Source organism: Fragaria vesca, linkage group LG4, assembly GCF_000184155.1.
Source record: "Fragaria vesca subsp. vesca linkage group LG4, FraVesHawaii_1.0, whole genome shotgun sequence".
Lineage (NCBI taxonomy): Eukaryota > Viridiplantae > Streptophyta > Magnoliopsida > Rosales > Rosaceae > Fragaria > Fragaria vesca.
In genome coordinates this window covers 21207056-21215542 of record NC_020494.1, presented here as the reverse complement: position 1 = coordinate 21215542, position 8487 = coordinate 21207056, and the positions used below count along the sequence as shown (strand labels likewise).

General features: G+C 37.1%; 2 protein-coding genes across 2 annotated transcripts; both read left to right on the top strand.

The window, feature by feature from the left end:
- The first annotated feature begins 1592 nt into the window (after window positions 1-1592).
- On the top strand, window positions 1593-4325 carry LOC101298884 (phospholipase D epsilon-like). Its single transcript, XM_004297558.1, has 4 exons — window positions 1593-1685; window positions 1823-2383; window positions 2478-3672; window positions 3769-4325. Exons 1-4 carry the CDS (start codon window positions 1593-1595, stop codon window positions 4221-4223), a joined length of 2304 nt encoding a protein of 767 aa, XP_004297606.1. The 3' UTR covers window positions 4224-4325.
- A 939-nt stretch (window positions 4326-5264) lies between these two features.
- On the top strand, window positions 5265-8245 carry LOC101298597 (calcineurin B-like protein 10-like). The gene is made up of 9 exons (XM_004297557.1): window positions 5265-5390; window positions 5481-5664; window positions 5761-5843; window positions 5936-5995; window positions 6801-6909; window positions 6997-7049; window positions 7222-7302; window positions 7402-7514; window positions 7617-8245. The coding sequence occupies exons 1-9, from the start codon at window positions 5295-5297 to the stop codon at window positions 7669-7671; spliced, it is 834 nt and encodes a 277-aa protein (XP_004297605.1). The 5' UTR covers window positions 5265-5294; the 3' UTR covers window positions 7672-8245.
- The last annotated feature ends 242 nt before the right edge of the window (window positions 8246-8487 follow it).

The window sequence follows — 8487 nt, the reverse complement described above, 5'->3', positions numbered from 1 at the left end:
GTGTTTGTCTGTACTTAACTTCTCTTGTTCTTGGCTACTCGAACTTATTGTAATAATTATTGATCGAGAAAATTATGGATCATGTTTTTGAAAAATACACGATATACACTGAATTCTGTAATGATTTTGTATACATAATATTTATGATTATGATTGAATAACAACTTTTTAGATGAGATAATTTTCTTCATTATTTGTTTGTTCTCACGAACTTGTTAATCTTAACTTGTTATAAAATAATATACATAATATTCACATTGGACCTTCATGATAAACGTCGGTTGCTTTTCAAAAGAAGCTTCTATTGCTCTTCTCTTTGATCATGTTTCGGTGAGAATGGTCATTCTAAAGAAATTATTTTCTTAATTATAGAAATTAGATTTAATGACGAAATGAGATTTCAGACATAAGAGTTTGTGAAAAGAGTCGCTACAATCATTGCAATCTAGCATTTCCAAGACGTTTAGAGTAATCCATGCCAAATCATCCATACTTGATATTCATGTTGAAACATGAAATCAGAGTGCTAGAACAAAATGTCGTATCAGAGAACATAGAATTATGAATAATGAATCCATAATTCTAATAATTGGGAAATGAGGACGGAAATCTATGATTCTCCTTTAAGATATCTATTTATAAACTAAGCTAGTAAGTACAGATGATTTATTCTTATCATTGATCACACTACCTAATAATTTTCTTTTAAACCAAATCCCACTAGTTAATTAGCACTTGGCTTTGTAATTGCCCTTTTCAGGAACCTTTCTTGTTCAAAAATGTTCTTCTGTGTTCGGGGCTTCGGGCCTCTAATGTTGACAGTGATACGTACAACAACGTGTCATGCATCATCCACATCTCTAATCTCACCTCACAAACATCATTATCTTCATCCAAAAGTTAATTCCTCTCCAGTCTCTATTATATGGAGATTGCTTTACAGCCTAGTTTTTGTGACATAAATCTCCCATTTTGTTGACATCACATATCAGGTAGACAACTATTGGTGATCCAAAGATGATCGAGTTGTGCCTAATGGTAACCCAGAAATGGATTGGAATTCATCAATGACTTTGAGTTTGGAAAATTTTGTTTAGCTTGTCAAACCCAAATTGGTTAATATATATACTTCCTAAACCTCTCTTGCTTGTTCTAGTTTTTCTTAGTTATTCTATGTAATGGTCAGCTAATTCTTCGATGATTCATAATTTGGAAGAAGACTATACAAATGGTACTCTATGAATTTAGGTTTTTAGGGCAAGGAAATGAGTTCATTTGAGTTTAAGACACTTCAACTTGACGTGAAAACTTGTGATGGGGTTGAAGGTTGCCTCTAAGACTAGACATTGATAGCAGTTTCACAAGTTATTCCTACTGCCGACCTTATCCTTTGCATTTTAAGTTTCCCCCTTACCCAATTTTCAATTGCATACATGAAACTTACCAGAACACCATTATATAGTATGAACTATGAACAAGCCAAGACAAAAACGAAATCCATATCGTACATGTCTGTTTCTCTTTGGTTGGAATAGTAGTGTTTGAAGGCAGCTACAGCTTTTCGGTCAGAGTTTGAAGGTTTTGAGTTATATATGGAGGGAAAAGTACAAAGTTTTCTCCATGGTACACTCGAAGCTACCATCTTCCATGCCACACCTTATATACCACCACCATTCCCCTTCAATGTAAGTACTAAATGGTCTATGAACAAGGAATACTGAAGTAAACGATTTTGATCGAAGTCGAGTATTGCATAATGAGCTAGATTTTGTTCTTGCTAAGAGCATTTTTTCTGTATTGATGATAAAATGCTGTTCTGCAGTGCATATTTGGTAATGGGAAGCCGGCATATGTGACCATCAAGATAGACAACAAGAAAGTAGCAAAAACAACCCATGAACGTGACCGTGTTTGGAACCAAACCTTTCAAATCCTATGTGCTCATTCATCAGATTCAACCATTACTATTACAATGAAAACCAAATGCACCATCTTGGGGAAATTTCAAATCCGTGCTCATCAGATACTAAGTGAAGCAAGCTTTATTAATGGTAATCTTCCTCTCCTAATCGAAAGTGGGAAGCCAAATCCAGAACTCAAGCTTCGGTTCATGTTATGGTTTAAGCCGGCAGAATTTGAACCAAGTTGGGGGAAAATGATTAGTTATGGAGAATTCCAAGGGCTGAGGAATGCAACATTTCCACAGAGATCAAATAGTCATGTCACGCTTTATCAAGATGCTCACCATTGCTCAAGTTTCAAGCCTTCGCCGAAGCTTTGTGGGACTCCAAGAAGACTATGGGAGGATGTATACAAAGCTATTGAGGGTGCGGAGCATTTGATTTACATTGCAGGCTGGTCTTTTAATCCAAAAATGGTCCTGGTAAATGAACTTGCAACCCTACTAGTTCTTAGCTATAAAAGAGTCTCATTTGTTTTGTTTTCGGAACCTAGCTAATTGTGTGATCTTTAACCAGGTCAGGGATCCTCAAACAGCAATCCCACATGCAAGAGGAGTGAAGCTTGGTGAACTACTGAAACAGAAAGCTGAAGAAGGGGTGGCGGTGAGAATTATGCTTTGGGATGATGAAACATCTTTACCACTTATCAAGAACGAAGGAATCATGAAAACACATGATGAAGATGCACTAGCCTACTTTTCACACACCAAAGTAGTATGCAAATTGTGCCCAAGGTTGCACAATAAGTTCCCCACAATCTTTTCTCACCATCAGAAAACCATAACAGTAGACACTAAATGTAGCATTAGTCCAAGGGAAAGAGAAATTATGAGCTTCATTGGTGGCCTGGATCTATGTGATGGGCGCTATGACACCGAGCAACATTCATTGTTCCACACACTCAACACAGAATCTCATTGCAATGATTTCTACCAGACGAACATTGCAGGCTTTAGCCTTCAGAAAGGAGGGCCAAGAACACCATGGCACGATGCTCATGCATGCATAACCGGGGAGGCTGCTTGGGATGTGCTAACGAATTTCGAGCAACGATGGAGTAAACAATGTGATTCTTCTGTATTGGTTCCTGCTAGCACCTTAACAAACTTGATTAGGCAGACTTACGCAAGTAAACCCTCCGAAAGAGGTTGGAATGTTCAAGTTCTTAGATCAATTGACCACGTTTCGGCCTCCCAATTGTTCCGAAATTTGACCGTGGAGCAAAGCATTCATGAGGCATATGTCAAAGCAATTAGAGGTGCTGATAGGTTTATCTACATTGAGAACCAATATTTCATAGGAGGCTGTGATTTGTGGGAGAGAGACCAACACTGTGGGTGTAGAAACTTGATTCCAATTGAGATTGCACTCAAGGTGGTGAATAAGATAAAAGCAAAGGAGAGGTTTGGGGTATACATAGTAATACCAATGTGGCCAGAAGGTCTACCTGAGAGTGAATCAGTTCAGGATATACTTCATTTGACTAGAGAAACAATGTCAATGATGTATAAGTTAGTAGGAGAAGCTATCAAAGAAAGTGGGACTCAGGAGCACCCAAGGGACTATTTGAACTTCTATTGCCTTGCCAATAGAGAAGTAGAGACCAAAGAAGACTTTGTTCCTCCACATTCTCCTCACAGTGGAACACAGTACTGGAATGCACAGAAGCATAGGAGGTTCATGGTGTATGTTCACTCCAAGCTCATGATAGGTATGTGTCAATCTCAACTTTAAACTACTCTACAATACTTCCCTCTATTTTCATCTGTTAAAGTAGTCTCTGTTTTGGTGTCTTCACTTCTATCAGTGGACGATGCATACCTTATCATAGGATCTGCAAACATAAACCAAAGATCAATGGATGGAAAGCGCGACACCGAGATTGCTATCGGATGCTATCAGACAATCAAAGATGGTGATCATGACAACAAGACTATAAGGATGTGCTCTGCAGGCGACATTGGAGCATACCGAATGTCACTATGGTACGAGCACACAGGCCGCGCTTTAGAGTTGTACAAACAACCTGAAAGCTTAGAATGTGTGAAGACGGTGCGTCACATCGGAGACCAGATGTGGAAGACTTACAGCGGTGAAGAAGTGGTCGACATGGAAGGTGTTCACCTTGTGACATACCCTATGAGTGTAACAAAGGACGGTGTTATTGAGGAACTTGCGCAAGGAGGTGGTCATTTTCCTGATACAGAGAGTATGGTCAAGGGCAAGAGATCAAAAGTTTTACTGCCAATATTTACTACCTAGTCAGGTATTGCTTGCTGACAACTTACAGTGGCAACTAACGTTTCTGATGTGCTCCAGATTTACTTTATGGTCAGATTAGTTGATGCGACAAGTAATTCTTTTTTAACCTTGATCTAGTTAAGGAAGACAAATCAACATGGAGGATGTGTTCATTTTCATTAAAAGTTTCATGTAAATGTGATTTCTTTTTCGTTTTCAAATCGGAGTGAAATTGTAAACGTAATTCAAGACCGTACTACACCCATATATCAATTCATGTACTTCCTTTATTTTCAAGAAGATTTTTGAAAATTCAGTGATTTCTCTAATTAATTTTATTATTTTATTCCACCTAAATATAAGTAAAAAATGAAAAATGACTATGTGAACACTACTGTGTCTCTTTTATCCAAATTATAATGAGCTCACATTCATGGATGCATGACTAAATATTCAAATTATTATTACGTCATTTAGCCTCAATTATTCAAATCTGTAGTCATATATTATACGGCCCTATACACATAATTATCCCTAAATAATGACTTGTGGGTCGTTCACGTCACTACCTACTATGTCTATACTACATGATATTCATATTCAAGTTCTAATCAACTATGAACCCACAATAAATGCTACTTTAGTTAATCATTACAACCTCAATTTAAGTTGGGTCCGGTTTAAAAGAAAACAATCTTTTACATAAATTTTGGTACTGTTTGTAAGCAATTCAATTTTAAAATATTTAATGGTTGAAATTTATTGTTTTAATGACGTAGATGTGATGTGGAATCATGAAATTATAAATTTCTAATCTAAAATTAAACTTTTATTCATTAAAAGAAAACAAAATAAATATTTAAGAAATAAAAAACAACAAAATTAACAGTGTCACTTGTCAAATCATACTCATAATTGATAATAATTTATTTAAAAAATAAAAAAAGAATGATTTTAAATATTATGTCTCTTAAACCGGACCATGTACTGGTCTTACTCTTCCGGTTGTCTATCTCTTCCGGTTCTGTCTCCGGAGTAAAATCCAATCCATTTGAGTTGGATTATAGATTTATTGATTGCTTCGATTCTCTAATGACGACGCCGACGATCACCACCGAGAGGCAGCGAGCTCTTCTCCTCCGCGATCTTCTTTTGCGTCGCGACATGAACGCCCGGCTCAGCTTTCTGGTAACTAAACTCCACTCCCGTATTTGTTTTCGTAATCGATTTCAAGAAATGAAAATGTAAATTTGTACATGTTGATTTGTTAAACGAAAGAATTCGAGCTCGAGCTCGCTCCATATCGGCGAGAAGCTCTGCGCCATGTGCATTCCGGTGGTTGGTCTTATTGAGGCTTTCATCTTCAGCTTAGCTGGTTGCTTCCAACACCATCGTCCACGTCATCCGCAGCCAGCCGCTCTCACCTACGACGATCTCGTTCGCCTCGCTGCCACCTCCCCATGTTCGTCTAAGTCTTAATTATTGATTTCTCATATTTTTTGTTTTTTAGGTGATGGATTGTTTTATTAATATTGGCTGAATATTTAGTGTTTGACAGTTAGTGTGAATGAGGTGGAAGCTTTGCGGGAATTGTTTAACAAGTTGAGTAGTTCGATTCTGGATGATGGTTTAATTCACAAGGTTAGTTGAATTAGTCGAATTGTTGTTTGTTTATCATTGTGATTTGGTTTTGCATTGTTCATTTGTCTAACCTTAGTTTGTAATTTTTCCAGGAGGAGCTTAGGTTGGCTCTTGTCCAAACTCAAGCAGGCGAAAATCTTTTTCTTGATAGAGTAAGTTCATTCAGAAACTTTCTGCCTAATTATATATTGAATCATTTATTTGGCATTCTATCTCATCGTGATTGCTTCAAGGGATTTAGGATTACCAATGTGAGAATGTCAACAAATTTTTATGGGTAGTTAAAGTTGTAGTCCTTAGAAAATAACATTCTCTTTGATGCTGCTGTTTTTGTTTGTCTCAACTTGAAAGTGCAACAATCTGTTCTCATTGAGACAACACGTGTGTAGTTCTAAATTGAATTAGGTAAAGTAGAGCTCTTTATTTGATGTTCTTGGTCCTTGATTGCTTGATGTGATTTAAGATATGGAAGTATGTGACAAGTTTCCTTCAAGCGTACCCTTCTTTTTGTAGCTAGGTGTTCCTACTTCTCAAATTTTACATGTTGAAGCTTTAATGAATTTTGCAGATATTGTATTTTCTTGATTGCTTGATGGTATTTAAGGTTGGCGTAGTTAGTATGTGAACAAAATCTTATAGCCTTCATTTTGGTTCTTGCTTTTTTATTTCATATTTATGTTTTGAACCTTTAATGGAATCTGGTGATATTCTTGTCCACTGATTGCTTGATAGGATTTAGGTTTGCTGGTTTAGTATGTGCACAAATCCTCTTTGTGGTCACAAGCTATAGCCTTCATGAAACAGCCTTCTTTTTGTAGCTGTAATAACATGTTCATGTGATTAAAGGCCGCCTATATTTCAACTCAATATGTGCTACATGGGTGACCATGGAACATGGATGTGACCTGAGACATAATTTGTTTCTTTTCAATGTTCTATGACACAATGGGGGTGTAGGTATTTGATGCTTTTGATGAAAAGAAAAATGGTGTCATTGAATTTGAGGAGTTTATCCATGCATTAAGTGTATTTCATCCCTGCACTCCTCTTGAAGAGAAGATTGATTGTAAGTACTCAAGAAGCCAACTTCAGTTTGCTTAACTTTATGTTTGGGACATTTCATGTAAAACAGACATTCCTGGGTATCATGCAGTTGCATTCAGGTTGTATGATTTGAGACAGACTGGATACATTGAGCGGGAAGAAGTAAGTATATCCTTGATATTTTTCAGATTGTGAACTAGCCTGGTTTCTTTAATTAAAAAAATTTAAGAATTTGGCGTTGATAAGTTGTACAGATGCAACTGTTTGATTTCATTTGGTTCATCGTTTTGGACGCTATAAGTTTATTCTTCCTTACATCTGTTTATGGTTGTAGGTTAAGCAAATGGTAGTTGCCACTTTGTTGGAATCCGGCATACAAGTGCCAGATGAAACTGTCGAAGCTATTGTGGACAAGGCAAGACTCATGAGTGCTCATTCTTTTCTTGTTTCTGTGTGGATGCCAACCTTCTCCTGAAACTTTATACTTTTAACGGCATCTTTCTTCTTTGTTCAGACATTTCAAGATGCTGATGCCGATAGAGATGACAAAATAAGCAACGATGAGTGGAAGGCTTTTGTATTTCAGCACCCCACACTCCTAAAGAATATGACACTTCCATATTTAAAGTACCTTACAGCCTTACTTGATCCCTTTCCTTTGCACTTTGACTAGGTTTATTATTGCTTTCAATCTGTTTCATTCAGTAATTGATTGGCATGCAACTCCAGGGACATCACCACAGTCTTCCCAAGTTTTATTTTCAACACTGAAGTCGAGGACTGAAATGATTGCAAGTTAAGCTATGCCTATGATTACATGCCTGGATGCTGAAACCAGATGCTGTGTTGCATTGTAGGATATTTTCGAGATTGTCAGATTGAGCTATCAAAAGAGCTGTGTTGACCTGATTTGTACTGCATTGAAGGTTCCCATGTACAATGGAACACGTCATTGTGGGATTGAGCAAGCGAAACCATCCACAACCTTAGCAAGTGGTAATATACTGCTTCCCTACTCCAGAATGTTTCAGTTTTTTGCCTAATTCTCAACCTCTGTTTGTGCACATTGATCAAAATCAGTGTAAATTCTTTGACCAGTGTATTTCAGTTCTTGAACTGGATCTGATTGACTGGTTGATTGAACATGTAATCTGTTAGATTCATTTACTAATAAGGTGACTGAATGAGACACAATTGTAGAACAATTGAAAGGGATTGTGAAGAAACATATCGTACTGATCATTTTCGATAGTGCACCACCACCAACTTCTCCTTGATAGCCCTCATTCTGTACAAGCCCTTTTAACTCTCAGTTACCTATTGTTGTAAAATCAGAACATTCACCCGAAAGAGGGGGGAAAAAAAGAAGAAAAAAAGAAGAGGCACATATATGCAGTTTACCCATCCTTTTACGGTTTTACCTTGCATTCGTATCTTGAGTCGAGCAAAGAAAATGACACTCACTAGAGGAAAAACAATGTGATGCATCGTGGACTGGATTATTTGACATGCTAAAAGCTATATGTAGGTTCCAAGGAGACTGCTACTCTGCTAGAATCACCAATTTCGACAAATCTGTTTACTGTTTACATCAAATCAC

What these genes read in the sequence shown, in the direction of transcription:
- LOC101298884 (XM_004297558.1), top strand. Translation starts at nt 1,593, where the DNA reads ATGGAGGGAAAAGTACAAAGTTTTCTCCATGGTACACTCGAAGCTACC. An exon ending in CACCACCATTCCCCTTCAAT is followed by an intron (nt 1,686 to 1,822) that starts GTAAGTACTAAA and finishes GCTGTTCTGCAG; the next exon opens with TGCATATTTGGTAATGGGAA. An exon ending in TCACTCCAAGCTCATGATAG is followed by an intron (nt 3,673 to 3,768) that starts GTATGTGTCAAT and finishes CACTTCTATCAG; the next exon opens with TGGACGATGCATACCTTATC.
- LOC101298597 (XM_004297557.1), top strand. Translation starts at nt 5,295, where the DNA reads ATGACGACGCCGACGATCACCACCGAGAGGCAGCGAGCTCTTCTCCTC. An exon ending in CCTCGCTGCCACCTCCCCAT is followed by an intron (nt 5,665 to 5,760) that starts GTTCGTCTAAGT and finishes AGTGTTTGACAG; the next exon opens with TTAGTGTGAATGAGGTGGAA. An exon ending in ATGATGGTTTAATTCACAAG is followed by an intron (nt 5,844 to 5,935) that starts GTTAGTTGAATT and finishes TAATTTTTCCAG; the next exon opens with GAGGAGCTTAGGTTGGCTCT.